The sequence below is a fragment of the Epinephelus lanceolatus genome, chromosome 12, assembly GCF_041903045.1.
Source record: "Epinephelus lanceolatus isolate andai-2023 chromosome 12, ASM4190304v1, whole genome shotgun sequence".
Classification (NCBI taxonomy): Eukaryota; Metazoa; Chordata; class Actinopteri; order Perciformes; family Serranidae; genus Epinephelus; species Epinephelus lanceolatus.
This window is the reverse complement of record NC_135745.1, coordinates 5716984-5734354: the sequence shown is the minus strand read 5'-3', so window position 1 is coordinate 5734354 and position 17371 is coordinate 5716984. Positions and strand designations below refer to the sequence as shown.

General features: G+C 40.4%; 1 protein-coding gene across 1 annotated transcript in view; it reads left to right on the top strand.

Annotated features, from left to right (window-relative positions):
- The window catches only part of LOC117272274 (xenotropic and polytropic retrovirus receptor 1 homolog), a 65255-nt gene that overhangs the window by 28313 nt on the left and 19571 nt on the right, over positions 1–17371 (top strand). The window contains exon 2 of the mRNA XM_033651105.2: positions 1104–1155. Within this exon, the coding sequence (XP_033506996.1) occupies positions 1104–1155 (52 nt within the window). The remainder of the gene's footprint in view (positions 1–1103; positions 1156–17371) is intronic.

Genomic DNA, 17371 nt, shown 5'->3' with positions numbered 1-17371 from the left:
ACTTATGAGCCCTTAAAGTCGGGGGACTGTGTGAAGAAATGGTTGTAATTCCTACACGGTTCATACTACATTTTTGAAAAAAGCCTTAAATGAAAGCTGAGAGTCTGCACTTTAAGCAGGTATTCATTGTTTCATTTAAAACCCATTGTGGTGGTGTACAGAGCCAAAATGATGACAACTGTATCATTGTCCAAATAATTATGGACCTGACTGTATGTATTTTGAGGCTCCTGAGTCTGACACCTTCAGACTGGCCCTTTGATAATGTTTGGATTTCAGTCAAACTTTTCAGATGGCAGGGTGCTAAACTATTTAAAGACCAGACCAAGCTGTTTGACTGGTTAGCCCAGGCCCTACATCTAAAATTCTCCACCCAGTTTAACTGTCCGTGAACGAGACGCTGCTGCTTCTCATTTCTTCCATTCATGTTCATTCTTGAATCTCCCTCTCAGTTTAATTCATCTGAAATGAATTGCTGTCCCAGTGCACAACTTAACTCTGACACAGGACTCTTCCGTCCTGTGTAGGTTTGGGGTTATAATTGATATACATAGTGTCTCCGTTTTAATAAATACAGCTATTAAAAACAGCTCTGGTTCTTATTTCTAGCATTATCACAATAACAGACCTCAGACAGGCCCGTTAAGTCTGTGGTGCCTTATACGTCACACTGTCAGTGAGTGAGTCTTAAGGACTAAAGGAGTATGGTTCAAGTTAAACACTACAACAGTGTATGGGTTAAATAAAGTTTGACTATATAATTGAATATTGGGACTAATCATAGAAATAAAAAAAAATTTAAAAAAAAAAAAAACCAAAACTTTTTTTTTTCTTTTTCATTACTGAAACTGTCAATTAGTGGCTGTGAATAACAAAATTGTCATTTGTGGTGGTTCATTGTTTGTTGTGAGAAAACATTTATTCAATGGGATCTAAGTGTGTATGTATGGGGGCATTTGACATAATGTAACAGGGATAACATTGATGGGGCATAAAAAAGCACTTGGCTTTTTAACAGCATGGAGACGTTTGACAATGTGAATACTTCATGTCATTTTTTAATATTTGATAATTTAATCACTTCTCTATCATTGTGTCTGCAGGCTTTCAAAGAGATGCTGTACGCTGCTCAGGACCAGGCCCCATCTATTGAAGGTATTCCACATGCACACACATCAATAAGGTCTACCACTCTAGGGTTGCAAAGGGTTGGAAATTCTCCAAGGGAAGTTAAAGGGGAACTTATTTTCACCTAGCCCAGCACTGGTACCTTGGAGAACGGTCCCTCGCTGCGGGGAGAGGGGAGAGGGCTTCCCCGGAGGTCGGCCTCTTTACCCGGTCCCTCTCCTCCACACTTAGACTTATTTTCATTGTGCCGATGGTGGCTTGGAAAACCCCCCCAACTGTGTCACACGGGCAGAAGGGAAGGCGGCCGGAGCTCAGCCGGTCCCCTTCTCCACACTTTGACTTATTTTATCCTACTTGGTTCTATTGCTCCCTCTCTGGGAGCCTGGGCTCTCCCTCACCGCGCAGCAGCCCACCGCATCCATCCATCCATCCACCCCTCCCTCCCACGTGGCCCGCACATATACCCCCGAGGCTCGGCTCTCTCTCACCGCACAGCGGCCCTCCACATCCCTCCCTCGCCGCTCCGCACATATACTCCCAAGCCTCGGCGCCTCTCCTTGACCAACTAACCTAAATACTATAAACACACTACTAACTGTAAACCTACACTAAAATACACTACGCTAACAATACAATTCGACAAATTACTAGCTATTCTCTCTGCTCTACTACTCTCTCTGCTCTGATCCAACCTACTCGCTATCAGTTTGATAACTGCGGACAGAATGGTTTTATACTAAGGGGAGGAGGAGTACAGGGAGGAGGGCAGGCTTTAGCGTGGACGGTTAGTGACGTCATTCGCCCCGAAAAAGAATCATTCGCCTCCAATGTAGTGTAATGTAAATTCAAATGTAGTAACCGGGTTTCAAGCTGTAGAGGGCACTCCATAGCACATTTTTAAAATAAAATGTAGATTTTCAACAGTTTGCACTAAACTGTCAAGATTTTGAGCAGGATCAGTCAGTAACACTACTATACAACCAGAAACAATGATTATCAGCTGAAAATAAATGGTTTTAGGGTTTAGTTACTCTTTAAGGGTTGGGAATTTGGGAATTTTTTCACACCTTCAATATAAAAATCGTACCTTATTAATAGTTAACTGATTAGGAAGGAGGATATACACAAAAAGCAATACTTGATCTTATGGCACGTTTTGGTCGATATAATGCCCATTTAATTAAATTGTAACCATGCACTGCCCTTAGCAGCACACTCTTCCATCATATGTACAAATCATTTATCAGCATCCCATTAGATAGAAATTCAGTGAAAAGACAACCTTCTGCATGCACAATTTAAAATAACATTTCCCCATCTGTTGACTTGCTAATTAACTCACCCACCACATGGCTCATTTCACATTGTATGTATTTAGAATAGGGATGTACCGAAATGAAAATTTGTGGCTGAAGCCGAATAAAATTAAACGCTTGGCCGAATACCGAGTACCGAATAGCGAATACCGTTGTTTAGTTTTTCATTGGCCCAAGTTTAAATCCATTTCTATAAGCCTTGTTTAATTACTGTTATTTTTTTGTCAATATAATTTTTACAGTGTTGTCTATGAGAAATAATTAACTGCAATTCAAATGCATTTCGCATAAATAAAATAAAAATCAACCAGCCACCCTCCTCCCCTGACAAGTAAAGAACAGTCCCTTCATAAGTAAAGAACAGTCCCTAAAGTGCAGTGAGGTTTGTGGAGCGTTACCTGCCACAAAGAGAGAAATGTGAACAGTTTCTCCTGACACGTCACATACCTGTGTGCCGCCATGGCTCGGCTGTCCAGGTACTACTGGGCAGTCATGATGCCAAGAAGAGGACATTATTGGAGCCAGACTTCTCCGTCGCCGGTAAGCGTTATCTTGCACCGCAGAGCACTATGGCCGCCGTATTTAACAGGAATACATTCCTGTCTGTGTCTGTGACCCCCGTTCAACCCATAACCGGCGGGATTTGCCTTTTGTTTCTGCTGCTGGTTGAAATCTGTACTGGCACAGCATGCTGAATGATTTATTTTGCTCGCACAAAACTATTTTTAGTAAGAGTAAAATATCGCCACACTGCCGACATTTTACTCCAGCCAGGCTGGCTGGTAAGTGAATTTTTTTACCAGCCAGGCTGGCTGGTAAGTGAATTTTTTTACCAGCCAGGCAGATATTTTACCAGCCAACCAAATAAAAATTGCTTTTAAGTGTTGTAATTTACTATCAGTATTATTTAGCATGTCATGTGGGTCTTGTATGCGATTCTCAATCAATATTTTTATAGTGTGCACTAATATTAGTAATAATGTATGCTAAAATATGAATAACTGTTTCAACAGTTAATATTTGGGTTAATAAATTCTGTAGTATTCTTACTACAGTGCAAAAAGAATCTTTGATTAAGGAATTTTACATGAATCACTGACTTCAGTCCCCTTTGGACAGTTGAGACATAAGATTTTAGCTCAACCAGACTGCAACAGCAGGGCCTGCCCTATATAAACATGAATGTCTGACCAGTGGTGGACAAAGTATTCAACGACATGACTTGAGTGAAAGTAAAGATACTCTTGGTCAAATATTACTCCAATACAAGTGAAAGTTGTTCAGTCATTTTTTTTACTTAAGTGAAACTGCACCAACTGATTAACATACAAGTAAAGAACAGTCCCTTCATAAGTAAAGAACAGTCCCTAAAGTGCGATGAGGTTTGTGCATGGTTACCTGCCACAAAGAGAGAAATGTGAATGGCTCGTTTCTCCTCTGACACAACACATACCTGTGTGCTCGGCTGTTCAGGTACGTTTGGGCAGCGATCGCAGCGCACCGAAATTCTCGCGTGAGCCGTAGCACTTCCATTCACATCAGACGCGCATTTCTCCACACCGGTCGACAAGCGGTTCTGCTCCCAGCTGTTGTCTCCGTCACATTTGGGGCTGTTTTTCCATCATGGGTAACTGCCCGGCTTGACACACTCGCTTGCGGCTCGTGCAGAAAATAGACCAGATGCCGAAACGATCACTGCAGGGCAGCTCCGTGGCCGGTGTGGATGACACAATCGGTTAACATGGGTGCTGAAAGGAAACTGGCTTCGCTTCGAGGCTATTCACAGCGCTTCCGCGGGCGGTGTGGCCCTGGCGTTACGTGACCAGAGATCGTTTCTGCCTGAAATACACATTACTCTGCCAAGAAACCAACTGATACCAGCACCGTTCTACAGTAACAAAAAATGCATTTTTCCCTGGTAAAAATATAACTCGCCAGAGTGGCCAATGGTCTTAAAAATTTACCAGCCAGAGACAAAATCTACCCGTAATTGGCGAGTGGCGAGTGTTAGTTTTGGATCCTGTATGTATAATTCGACAAATGAATGCATTAATTTGGCAAATTAATGGACTACGTCTACTTATGATATGGTAAAAGGTTTGTTTCTATCTCCATATGACATGGTGGTTTTGCACATTCAGTCAAGTAAATCTTATTTACCACCATTTCTTAACGCGTGTAAGTGGAGCTGTCATTTTAAAATCTGATTCCGTTACTTCCAAATCAATCCACTATCAAAATCAGCTGGCAGAGCCATGAAACTTGCTCAGCATAGTTAATGCGTCACAAACAGACGTTTGCCCTGGCTTTGGTTAAGCATATTTAAAGTTTCTTTAATATTGTTCAAATGTGAAGTGATGGGTGAATCCTTCCTAGTTGTGCTTCACTTGCTGAAATGAAGGTCTGACAGCAGAGCTTTGCCATTCAGCTTAGGTTCATTAGCTGTGACGTTCAGAGACAACAGGGAAGATGAGTAACTACCAACGTGAATGCGATAAAAACTCAAAGTCATTAATATGACAGCTTTATTGAATGGTCTATAAAAATGATTTCACTGACTTTGGAGTGAAAGTGTGTTTTAGCTACACAGCAGCACAAAAGAGCACCATTCCTCTACATCAAACTCTGAGGTCTATTTACAGAATGTGCTGTATCCAAAAACACACCGTTTAGGGCATAGAGGAAGCTCCTCTTTTGTGGAAGTGGATTAAGTTGTAATTATGTCTTTCCAGTACTCTCGAGGCAACAATAATACCTCATGGTATGAGCGTGATAATGCACTCTGTGGAGTTCTGTTGCAGAAAACAATGGACTTGGTAGAGAAAAGGCCTCTCTTTACTATCAAGATTGCACGTGCCGTCCTCTACCTCCAGCACCTCAATTACTTTTTATATGGGGCTACCTCATCCTGCATTATTGCTTAATTATGTGTCTTTGTAAAAAATATGCTAACAACAGCCACAGTATGACCAAAATTTAAGGCCTCAAAGAGTCTCAAAATGTCTTAAAACCAGTTATCAGCGGCGTTATTTTTTCATCATGTAATGACAGGCCTCTTTGTGCCCCTGAACTGCACACTCTTAAGGCATTACAAAACAGCGTGACCAGCACAATTTGTGTTTTCCGGGTATCTTTCCTTTCATCTTATTTTGACAAACACTGGCAAAAGAGTTTCACCACTATAGAAGCCTGTTTTCAGTCAGAAATAATGACGTAAGTGAACTTAAACCTTAGAGTAAATCCCCAACGGCCACAAAACAATGTAATTTGTGAAGTTTTACCAGAGCATCAAAAAGACACAAGCCTACCCCTTATGCCAAACCCAAACCCCTGCATATTGCTCTGATACAGGTCGCTTGCACTGCATTTAGCTTCACTTGTAGATCTGCCAGCTATGAGCTACCTATCGATCTGATGGCATGTGTTTTGCTGTGTGTGTTATTAGTTTCATGACAGGGTCATCAGACTCTCGGACCCACTCGACACACAAAGGGTTTACACTGGTATCATTGACATTTCATTCCATTAAAGTTACTTTCCTTATTTTTTTAAAGATTATTTTAATGGGCTGTTTGCCTTTAATGGACAGGACAGTATGTGAAATGGGGAGAGAGGGTGGGGAGAGACACGCAGCAAAGGGCCGCAGGTCGGAATCGAACCCACAACCACTGCAGCAAGGCATCGCCTCCACACATGGGGCACCGGCACCATTCATCACGCCACCGATACCCCATTACTTTACTACTTAACAATATACAGTACAATATTTCAGGCAAAAACTGATTGAAACAAAATTGAGCATATATTAAGCATATCGTATTCTCATAACACCACCATCATAAAATCATTCAGACTATCATAGCCACATGAAATGTGAAATCCACCCATACTCTAAATGCCACAAAAAGGGAAAGTAATTGTTGGCAGGAAACATTTTCTGTCTTGTTTTTTCTACTTTATAGACAACTCTGCCTCTCCTATCTCAAAATTCAGATGGTTGCAATCTGCAACCTCACTGCTGGATGCCACTAAATCCTACACACTAGACCTTTAAAGCCATTAATCTAATCTTAAAGTTCAGTGTTCATGTAAACAGCATTCTACATAATATCTTAAACCTGCATAGTATCCTGATCACATTTTATATTTTTCTAACTATCTGCACACACATTGCTAGCACATCGATAGGGCTGTGGTAAAAAATCTTGGTTTATTGAAAATCTAACAACTCTTCAGCCAGTCAGTTGGTCGATGAAGGAAAAAATCTAACATTTGCCCAGAGTAAGTTAACTCTGTGTTTAGTCAAGTGGAATGGCACAAGTGAAAGACATCAACATAATTTACAACCATTGATTTTTTTCTTCCTAGATTCTCTCTGGATATAGGGTGCTTACATCATGCCAAAGTGGTACCCTACAAATGCTGTAAACAGTTAAATGGATTTTGCATTAGAGAACATTCAAAGGTGGAAGTAAACTCTAATGAATTCTGGAGTGTTGGAAAACCCGTGGTAAATTGGTGGTAAGGTGCATCATCCAGACACAGAGATAGACAATCTGACCGCTTTCATCAGTGATTGGTCATATGTAGTTTTGAAAATTGGGAGTGTTCCTTAAAGTACTCCCCGTATCATTCCACATCTATGTTTTTAGCCATGCTAGCAGCTTGGCTCAAGGAAATAGTCGGTCCACCACTTTCCTCCAGACTGAAATATCTCAACAACTATTGAATGGCTTGCCATGAAATTTAGATATTAATACAGGGCTCAACAATAAGGATTGCCCGATTACCCGGGGCAAGTAAAACTCAAGGTCGGGCACGTAAACTAACAACTCACTTGCTCGATCGGGCAAGTTGCTAAAAATAGTAAAAGTTAATAACTAATTAATAAAATAAATGTATTTTAAAACGTGCTCCTTCGGCTCTGATGCAGCGGTCTCTCTGCCTGAAGTCACAGGCACAGCTGTGTAACAATGTCCTGCCCACAGCCCCCATTGATATTATTTTGCGCGATGAACGCTTCATATAATAACATAAAAACATACTATTTATGGTGTTATGTCATCGTGTCATTTCTGTCTCTACATGGTCACGCGTCACAATTCTCCTCTGCTCTCTGTATCGCGCACGGCAGAGTTCCGCCACACACACAGGTGAGCACGCTAGAGCGGCTCGGGCCGCATTTTCCTGACCAAACCTGACCCCGAGCACTCCAAGCAGCGTAGCACGGCATTTATGCTGAGCTTGTGTTGCGTTCAGGCGTTGTCACGTAAATAACAACTTCCAGCACTTAAATAGGTCATAGCATAAAACAGCAGCATGTCAAGTGACTTTTTACTTTTATCATAATCAATACAATTGTATGTTCCTAAATCTTGAGACACCTCATATGTAAGCTAGACAGACATTTCAACTGCTCATTTCTGTGCACACATGTATTGTATGTACTTAGTCCTAAAGAGCCCTTCTGGTGCCAGTAGATACATAGAAACATCCCAGCAGGCTGTGCTTTGCAAGCATACAAAAAAGTTTCACGCATGTGAAAATTATTTTTCATGCGTGTGCTTCACCTCCGCTGCTACAACTCCATCCTAGGGGAAACACTGCTGTGTGCGTTTTGTGCAACAGGTGGATGTGGTAATCTACTGGTAGAGTAGAGAGAGAGCTAAGTAGCGTTGAAGTAGAGTAGAGCAGGGCAGAGAGATGGAAGCAAAATATATTAAACCCGGTGTTAATACAGCAGAACTGGAGAGAGGGGTGAAAAATAAATAGAGGTGGGCATGGCTCAAGTAGGGCGCAAAATTATAGACGGAGAATGATTGACAAATTTTTCACTTTAAGCCCTGACACGGTCATATTTGTGTAGGAATTAAGCTACAATACATGACATAGGTTGTTTTAATTAATAAATACAGTGTGAATAAAGATTACATAACATGAAAATAACTGCAGTCTTTGTTAATTGATAGCCGCTTAAATTAAACAATTTTTATAGGGCAAGTAAAAACTGACCTCGGGCAAGTAGATCTCTGACCAACTTGCCCGACCGGGCAAGTGAAAAAAAAAACTTAGCGTTGAACCCTGTAATAGTTCTCTAAGAATGAACACAGTTGACTGTGACTGTTGAGTATTAAACTGATTAAATTTGCCATTAAATTCATACTCCCTTCAGGATGAATATAAAAACATTGATTATCCTCTGATGTTTCCTCTAGCCCCATCATCAGGTCAGAACATTGACTTGTCCACTACTTAGGTTTATGATCAAACACCTTCTGAGAAAGAATCTATCTTATTGCGAAGTAGGTTTTTACACACAAGGAACTACCTCTTGTGAATGGCTACATATCTATACACATAGTAAGGAGAAAAAAAGTAAGACATATTCCTGATATGGCTCACTGACTGACTAATTTGCAGCATGGCCAGTGGATCAGACACTATTCCTATATATGGCTCTGTTATATGCAGAAGTCCATGGTCAGGCTGGTATTGTGTGAATCACACGTTGTTCCATTCTCATCTTCTGGCTGAGGAATAAATCCACCCGACTGTTAGTGCTCGCACTGTCTGTCATTGTGTTTATTTTTTTTGCCTCCTGTTTATTTTAATAATTTTTTTCTGTGTCTTGGACTTGGAAGTACAGCCAACATCAAACATATCTGGAAAATGATTAGTGATATGGTAGTCTGTAAGAATCCTACAAACATCTGCTCTCCCCTAACAGTTTTGTTGCTTTAAACAAAATAAACGACTTCCTCTTCAATGCCCCTAATTTCTGCTTGAGTGTGTGTTTTTGTAAGCTCTTGTAAAATTAGTGGTAGTGATGCAGAGATCAGGTTTTTTAAAACCTACACCAATGTGGCCCCTTACGAGACCCAGTCCACCCCACCTGACCTGTAAACATGCATTAATCAATAACCCGAACCCAACCCTCAAACTTGCAAACCGGAGCAGTTTCTAGTAATGACCATCGCTAATAACAACCTACTTGCAGTTGGCGCCAGTAAATATCACCTCTTTTCTTTGTTTAAAAAAGAACAAATGTAAGAGGACAGCAAGTACTCGCCCATCTTTAACTGGTAATGTATTAGGTATGATCTTGAGCGGACAGCTGAAAACCTATGTGGTTTGTTTACATGAGAGCACAGCTGATCTTTACAGTGGTTTGTTTACATGGTGTTACAGAAATGCATATTTAGCATATGCTTGCTTGCTGTTACAGTGTTAGGCCTACATATTTGCAGAGGGAAATGTTTTTACCGGAAGGAGTTAAATATGTCAGACTTCAACAGATTTTCCTGCTCAAAAGCCTAATAACAGAAAGCCTGAGCATGGCAGCACTATGATACAGCGGCTTGCTGTCTAAAAGAGACAGAGAAAGACAAAGAGAAGGCGTGAGTTGGATTATTGCACAATGTTTCTGTAAGTTATTAATAACTTACTCAGAACAATGCTTTGTTACTTCATGACCCACCTGCCGGAAACCCCCAATATTTTCTAACAAGCTTATACAAACCTTCGGACCTACAGCTGTGGGTCAACTTGTGCATCATTAGTTGGCAGTGTAAGTATTGCTAATGGTGCTAAAATTGTTAACAATGCTAAAAGGGTTTTGCGGCTCAAAATGAAGCCACTTACTCACTTGGGCAACCTGAGGGAGGAAACCAGATGGTGGCTACCATGTTGCCATAGCAGTAATCTCCAGATGAGCAGCACCACTGGCTAGCTCCCATCTGACCCGAGTAGTGTGCAGTGTGGAGCAGCCAAGGCTAGCTGGATGTCTGTCAGCAAAGTCAACAGAAAAAATAAAAGGCAAGACAATGTAAAACATCAAAATTTCTCCACCTCTGAATGGATAGCACTTTGAGATGCAGTGCTAAAGCTCACTGAGTCAATAAAGCACCAGACTAAAAGGAGAGGTCTCTTGTATTTCCCATCATGTTGTTGTTGTTCTATCAATCTCACGAACCATCTATCACTTTTCTTATCCCTCCATCTTGTACCATGGCCTCCCTAATGATCCCTGTGACTTTTTCTGTGGTTCACTCTCTTTCAACTACTGTCTTTCACCATGTTTGTCTCTCCTCCATGTGACTGACCTTATCAGCTGCTCTGTTTGGCAGAATTATGTAATTTCACATTAAGCTGCAGTATCAGTAGGTGCTTGCACAACAATAATTGACCACAAAAAATCAGTTGAAAATCCCTTCAGTTAGAGTAATAACACTTCTACAGGGACTGAGAAGTGACTTTAAAAAAAAAAAAAAAAAAAGATAATTATTATTTAATGTTGACAGTGTTTGTTTTGACATCAAGCTGCAGTTACTCTAAGTCTCATTCACTGGGTTTTGGAGTTCTCACATATAATTGACTGGTATACAGTTTGGAAAGAACCACTTAGAGAAAGTGTACAACTGTGCATCATACCATAAGAATACACAGGAGGACTTTTAGCAGGCTTTCCAGTCAGGCTGTTTGACTGATGACAACACAGGCACAAAATGGTTCATGTGTCCCCGTAAATTGTTTGCTCTGCAATTATGCTATGCTAACACTGTACCTAGAGTATGTTGACATAACATAGTAGAATGACAGGAAATAGTCTTTTTCTTTTGGAAGTTCACAAAAAATATGTTTGCGCAGGTATAGACACATGCGTAAATGATCCTGTGATAGTATGAATTAGAAGGAAATTCAGTGACAAAAATAATGAATGAACCCTATACAACAAATGCCACCTGTGAACATGGTTCTTCATCCTTTCTGTGGAGCTCTTAGTAATTCTGTGTACTAAGCATATGAGCATAATGTATTGTTATGACTGAGTAATATATATACATACAGTACAGGCCAAAAGTTTGGACACACCTTCTCATTCAATGTGTTTTCTTTATTTTCATGACTATTTACATTGTAGATTCTCACTGAAGGCATCAAAACTATGAATGAACACATGTGGAGTTATGTACTTAACAAAAAAAGGTGAAATAACTGAAAACATGTTTTATATTCTAGTTTCTTCAAAATAGCCACCCTTTGCTCTGATTACTGCTTTACACAGTCTTGGCATTCTCTCCATGAGCTTCAAGAGGTAGTCACCTGAGATGGCTTTCCAACAGTCTTGAAGGAGTTCCCAGAGGTGTTTAGCACTTGTTGGCCCCTTTGCCTTCACTCTGCGGTCCAGCTCACCCCAAACCATCTCGATTGGGTTCAGGTCCGGTGACTGTGGAGGCCAGGTCATCTGCCGCAGCACTCCATCACTCTCCTTCTTGGTCAAATAGCCCTTACACAGCCTGGAGGTGTGTTTGGGGTCATTGTCCTGTTGAAAAATAAATGATCGTCCAACTAAACGCAAACTGGATGGGATGGCATGTCGCTGCAGGATGCTGTGGTAGCCATGCTGGTTCAGTGTGCTTTCAATTTTGAATAAATCCCCAACAGTGTCACCAGCAAAACACCCCCACACCATCACACCTCCTCCTCCATGCTTCACAGTGGGAACCAGGCATGTGGAATCCATCCGTTCACCTTTTCTGCGTCTCACAAAGACATGGCGGTTGGAACCAAAGATCTCAAATTTGGACTCATCAGACCAAAGCACAGATTTCCACTGGTCTAATGTCCATTCCTTGTGTTTCTTGGCCCAAACAAATCTCTTCTGCTTGTTGCCTCTCCTTAGCAGTGGTTTCCTAGCAGCTATTTGACCATGAAGGCCTGATTGGCGCAGTCTCCTCTTAACAGTTGTTCTAGAGATGGGTCTGCTGCTAGAACTCTGTGTGGCATTCATCTGGTCTCTGATCTGAGCTGCTGTTAACTTGCCATTTCTGAGGCTGGTGACTCAGATGAACTTATCCTCAGAAGCAGAGGTGACTCTTGGTCTTCCTTTCCTGGGTCGGTCCTCATGTGTGCCAGTTTGGTTGTAGCGCTTGATGGTTTTTGCGACTCCACTTGGGGACACATTTAAAGTTTTTGCAATTTTCCGGACTGACTGACCTTCATTTCTTAAAGTAATGATGACCACTCGTTTTTCTTTAGTTAGCTGATTGGTTCTTGCCATAATATGAATTTTAACAGTTGTCCAATAGGGCTGTCGGCTGTGTATTAACCTGACTTCTGCACAACACAACTGATGGTCCCAACCCCATTGATAAAGCAAGAAATTCCACTAATTAACCCTGATAAGGCACACCTGTGAAGTGGAAACCATTTCAGGTGACTACCTCTTGAAGCTCATGGAGAGAATGCCAAGAGTGTGCAAAGCAGTAATCAGAGCAAAGGGTGGCTATTTTGAAGAAACTAGAATATAAAACATGTTTTCAGTTATTTCACCTTTTTTTGTTAAGTACATAACTCCACATATGTTCATTCATAGTTTTGATGCCTTCAGTGAGAATCTACAATGTAAATAGTCATGAAAATAAAGGAAACGCATAGAATGAGAAGGTGTGTCCAAACTTTTGGCCTGTACTGTATATGTTTGTATACATGTGTATATGTATGTAAAACATATTCAGTAGTCAAAAAGCTAAATCAAATTAGAATTATGCTATATTCACATCTATTGTGACTATCAAAATAATGAGTATTGTAAACAGATTTGAGTAACACTGTTATGGCTTCTTTAATCACATTATTCCATCAGTGGTTTTTTTCAGGGTGACGCAGAATTCTGATGACACCACCTTAGATTTAAAAAAAAAAAAAAAAAAAAAGTATCTTGAATGAATATCATATTCAATATCACACTCACATTACAAGCCAAAAAATCGTCTAAATTAACTGCTGAAGAAAAAAAAAAGGGGCTGCCCTTTCAAAGTTTGAGGTTCAGTTCATCAGTTGGAGACTGCTCAGTTGACTGAGATTACTTCAAGTAGACCAGTCTTTTTTTGCTAGTCAGTGTGCTGTGCCGTGTACTTCCCGGGAGGTTTTGGTCCCCAGATTTTGCTGCAGAGTAAACGCCCTTGACTTTCTCTAAGATAACATTATCTTCTCTCTTCTGCTTAGAAATTGTTAATTTACAGCTCACAGCAACTTAATATGACACAGTTTTTGATTTTTGTTTGATATTTAATGTCAGCAAAAAAATGTTGCACATTTCCGATCTGTCGTTGGCACCATTAGCTTGTTCACAATGTTCAGCTGTATAATAATAATTAAAAAAAAAGACATGTTGAATATTTGTTTGGAACATCAAATCTGATTCTGAGTGGGGTACAGCCCTTAAAAAAAACTGCAGATCCTGATGGGTCTGGTGATGAGTGACATTACTTCAGAAAAACCTTGTGTAACAGACTGCTTTGTCAGAAACTGCTCTAGCCTTCCGGCTGAGGTCAGAGAGCTCAGGGGAGACTCCTTTAATGCCCCAGGGCTCAGTTGTTGCTAACGGGGGGGCTAACCTAACTCTGCATAACTCTCGAGTGGCTGTAGCATTTATGTTCTGACAACTATACCTCACACTAAGCATTCACTATTACACTCACTGTTAACTGTGAACCTGACATCCAGCTCACCTGCCGATCCTGAGTGCAGTCATACACACGCACACGCGCACACACACAGCAGTTAGAGCTCCTGCAAAGGCTGGAATACACTCTGTGGTTTTCTGACAGTAATTATATTTAGTTTTGTTTTGTCCTATATCTTGTCAACACACCGGCATGTTATCTTTTTGTATCCCAACTCATCTGCATTTTTCCAGGATTTGAGTCGTTTTGTCTCTCTTACTGGACACACAGGGTTGATTACATTGCTTAAAACTTCGGGATGGGAATGAAGAACCAGTCCAAGTGCTCATCAATTCCTATCAATTCCTTTATTCATACATGTTTTTCTGACAGGTGCGCATGGCAAAACAATATTATCAAATTCATGGGTCTACAATTGTGGAAACTTAGAAAAAATAAATAAGGGTGGAAACACCAGAAATATGCTGAAACATCTTTCTGCACAATATGGGCTTAAATGTAAGAAATGCCATGTATTTGACACTCAACACACAAGTGCCCTTGCCTCCCAACCGAGCACCATGTATGTTTCTGAGGTTGAATATCTTAGATAATACATAGGTTTATATATTATAATGTTTTTTCTTTTACTTAGAAAACCTAAATGAAAATAAATGTTGTACAAATATTCTCTCATTTCATCTACTGTACACTGTGTTCAGACTGAGATAATAAAACAACTGTATTGACTCTGAAAACCTGTAGGCCTACTTTCTTTTCTTTCTTTTTTTTTTTTTTTGCAGAAATTTGATTAGGAATCAATAAGGGAATTGACAAATAATAGGACCAATAAACTGAATTGGCGTTGTTACTGATAATATCTGATATATTCCCATCCTTATTCAAACTGCCCTTTTAAAAATGTTGACTCAATTTATGAAAGTAGCCCACAAAGACAACTTGTTGTGTATTTGGACCTGCATAGTTGGATTCGTGGTTGTACGTAAGGGGTAGGTGGATGAAGAAATTAATTTATTAAACATGACTAAAATTCGGTTGGTGACTTGAGTTTCACAGACCTACTTTGTATATTGTTTTTAATTTGTTTTTTGGTTGTAGTGGCATATAGTAGTATAGAATTAAAGACTATCTTTGGACGAAAGGGTTGAGCTAACTCTAACACTATCTGCTAGCTTGGTTAGCATGGTGCATATTAATACAAAGTAGCTTTGTAAGTAGCTTTGAAAGTAAGTAGCTGAAGAAGACTTTTTAGACAGCCAGAAGGTTACAGTTAACTTTCATGAACTGAAAACACACTAAAGTAGCAACACTGTCAGCTATGCCTGTATCTGGGGTTACACAGCGGTTACGTTACCTAACCAACATTGTAGCCGTGGTAGCAACTTGTCAATAGATGGCCCCCACCTGTCAAAACTGAAAACAGCCATGCTCCTAATTTTGAAACTTAAAGCCTTGATAACATATAAACTTCACCCCCTTACTATTTTAATGAAGTAGAAATTAGATAAAGAGGCCAAAACTGTTTTTTTTTTGTACCAGGCTGTAAACATGTTTATTTCTGCTGTAAAGTTGGGCATTTAAACAAAGGGGTCTGTGGGGATTGACTGGCTTTTGGAGCCAGCCTCAAGTGGCCATTTGAGGAACTGCAGTTTCTGGCCCTTCTGCGTTGGCTTCATTTTTCAGCCTTGGGGGTTGCTGCTTGATCCACAAGAATGGGGACATTGTAAAGAGAGGTTGACTGGGAGAGAAAAAATATTTTTAATGCTCTGAACACTGTCAGTGACATTCCATTTATGTTTATTGTATTGAGGGATAAAAAGATATTTAAAAAACTGGACAACTGACATAATCTATCTGCATGACTAGAAAGCACCAGATGAGGAGAGAAAATATTTTTTTGTTACTTGCGTAAAGCGACCTTTAAGTGTCATGTAATGCTGTCCCTCCCTCTAACTACCTTTGAGCGAGACACAGAGCTACGTTGGCCGTGAGCACACCTCTGCACCTGGCTACCAAGTGTCAGTGTGTGTAACTGTGTGAGAGTAAAGCAGAGTGTTGCAGAAAAATAGAGCTAAAAAACATCAATTGTCAAATGGAAAGTATAGCCTATTACCCAGAGACAGACATGCCATAATGATAATAATGATAATAATCATGATGACATGAGTGGAGACACAGAGAGAAAAGAGCCGAATAAGGCCAAAAAGGGATAAGGAGATTACTGTAGTCTGACTGTGGTGGCTGTTTGTGTGTTTGTGCACTGGAGAGAGAGAGTTAGAGAAAGAGAGAGAGGGGGAGGGAGGGAGTGGTTGGGACACTCCAATTTAGTTAATTTGGTGTCTTGTCTAAAAGCAGCCAGTCTGAAACACAGTGAATCACTGAGTCTGCAGAGTCTGACTCAAAACCACCTGCCCGGTCTGTTGTTTGGTTGTTGTTGACGTGACAGTGGGTACAAGTTAGTGGTTGGACACACAGGTTCACTCTGTCCTTTTTTGATTGAAATTACAGGACTCTGTTCTGGTAAAACTATAAAAAAAAACATTTGACTCAATGGGAGGAACAGGAATTAAATGTTTTAGCATGGTGTTTGGGAGACAAGTAAATATAACACTGATATCAATATGATTCTCCCAAACAAGATGCTGTCACGTCACTTGTTTTGAAAACGATCTTAAACTTTGATGGACAACTTGGTTAAAAGATTGGTTTCTAAATTTAGTTTATCTCATCTGTCTTATTACCTCTACCAAGGAGATATGTTTTTCAGTGCTGTTTGTCTGTCTGTGAGCAGAATTACAGAAAAACTATTGGCCTGATTTTTATGAAACTTGGTGGAAAGGTGAAGCATGGCTAAAGGAAGAAGCCATTCAATTTTAGAGTAGATCTGAATTGCAGGGTGGATTCACAAATTATATTTCACTTTCATTTCATTTTTCTAAAGTGTGTTTAACACACCGGAGAAAACAGCCAGCAACAAAGCAACACCTCTTGCATTTTTTAGGACACGCCCTCCTGGAAATGTGCGCTCCCCCTTTTCTCGTCCGCAAGGAAACAAATGCACAGAGAGCTTGAAAATGGATGCCGAGAGATTTAACTCGGTTTCATCAAACATGTGCTCAGTCCACAAGATTGTGGAAATGAAGGACTTACAGCGACTTTGTTTAAAACTTTTAACGCAGTCGGACTATGTTTACGAGCACAAGAGATCAGCGAACCACCGAAGGTCCGCCCTGCAGATTTACTATTGGTTCTGCAACGTAGGGAGTTTTTTTAAACTCTGAAATTGTATCCCCCCATCTAAACACAAAATCAGGGAGAAAGACATCAGTGTTTAGTTAAACAAAGCGTCTAAAGACTGACTTGTGAGTCTAGAGCTTTGGTAACACTGATGACCAAGTTCCCACAGTGTGAAGGCTGCTATGAGTCATATCTACAAACCAGCCAATCATAATACGACAT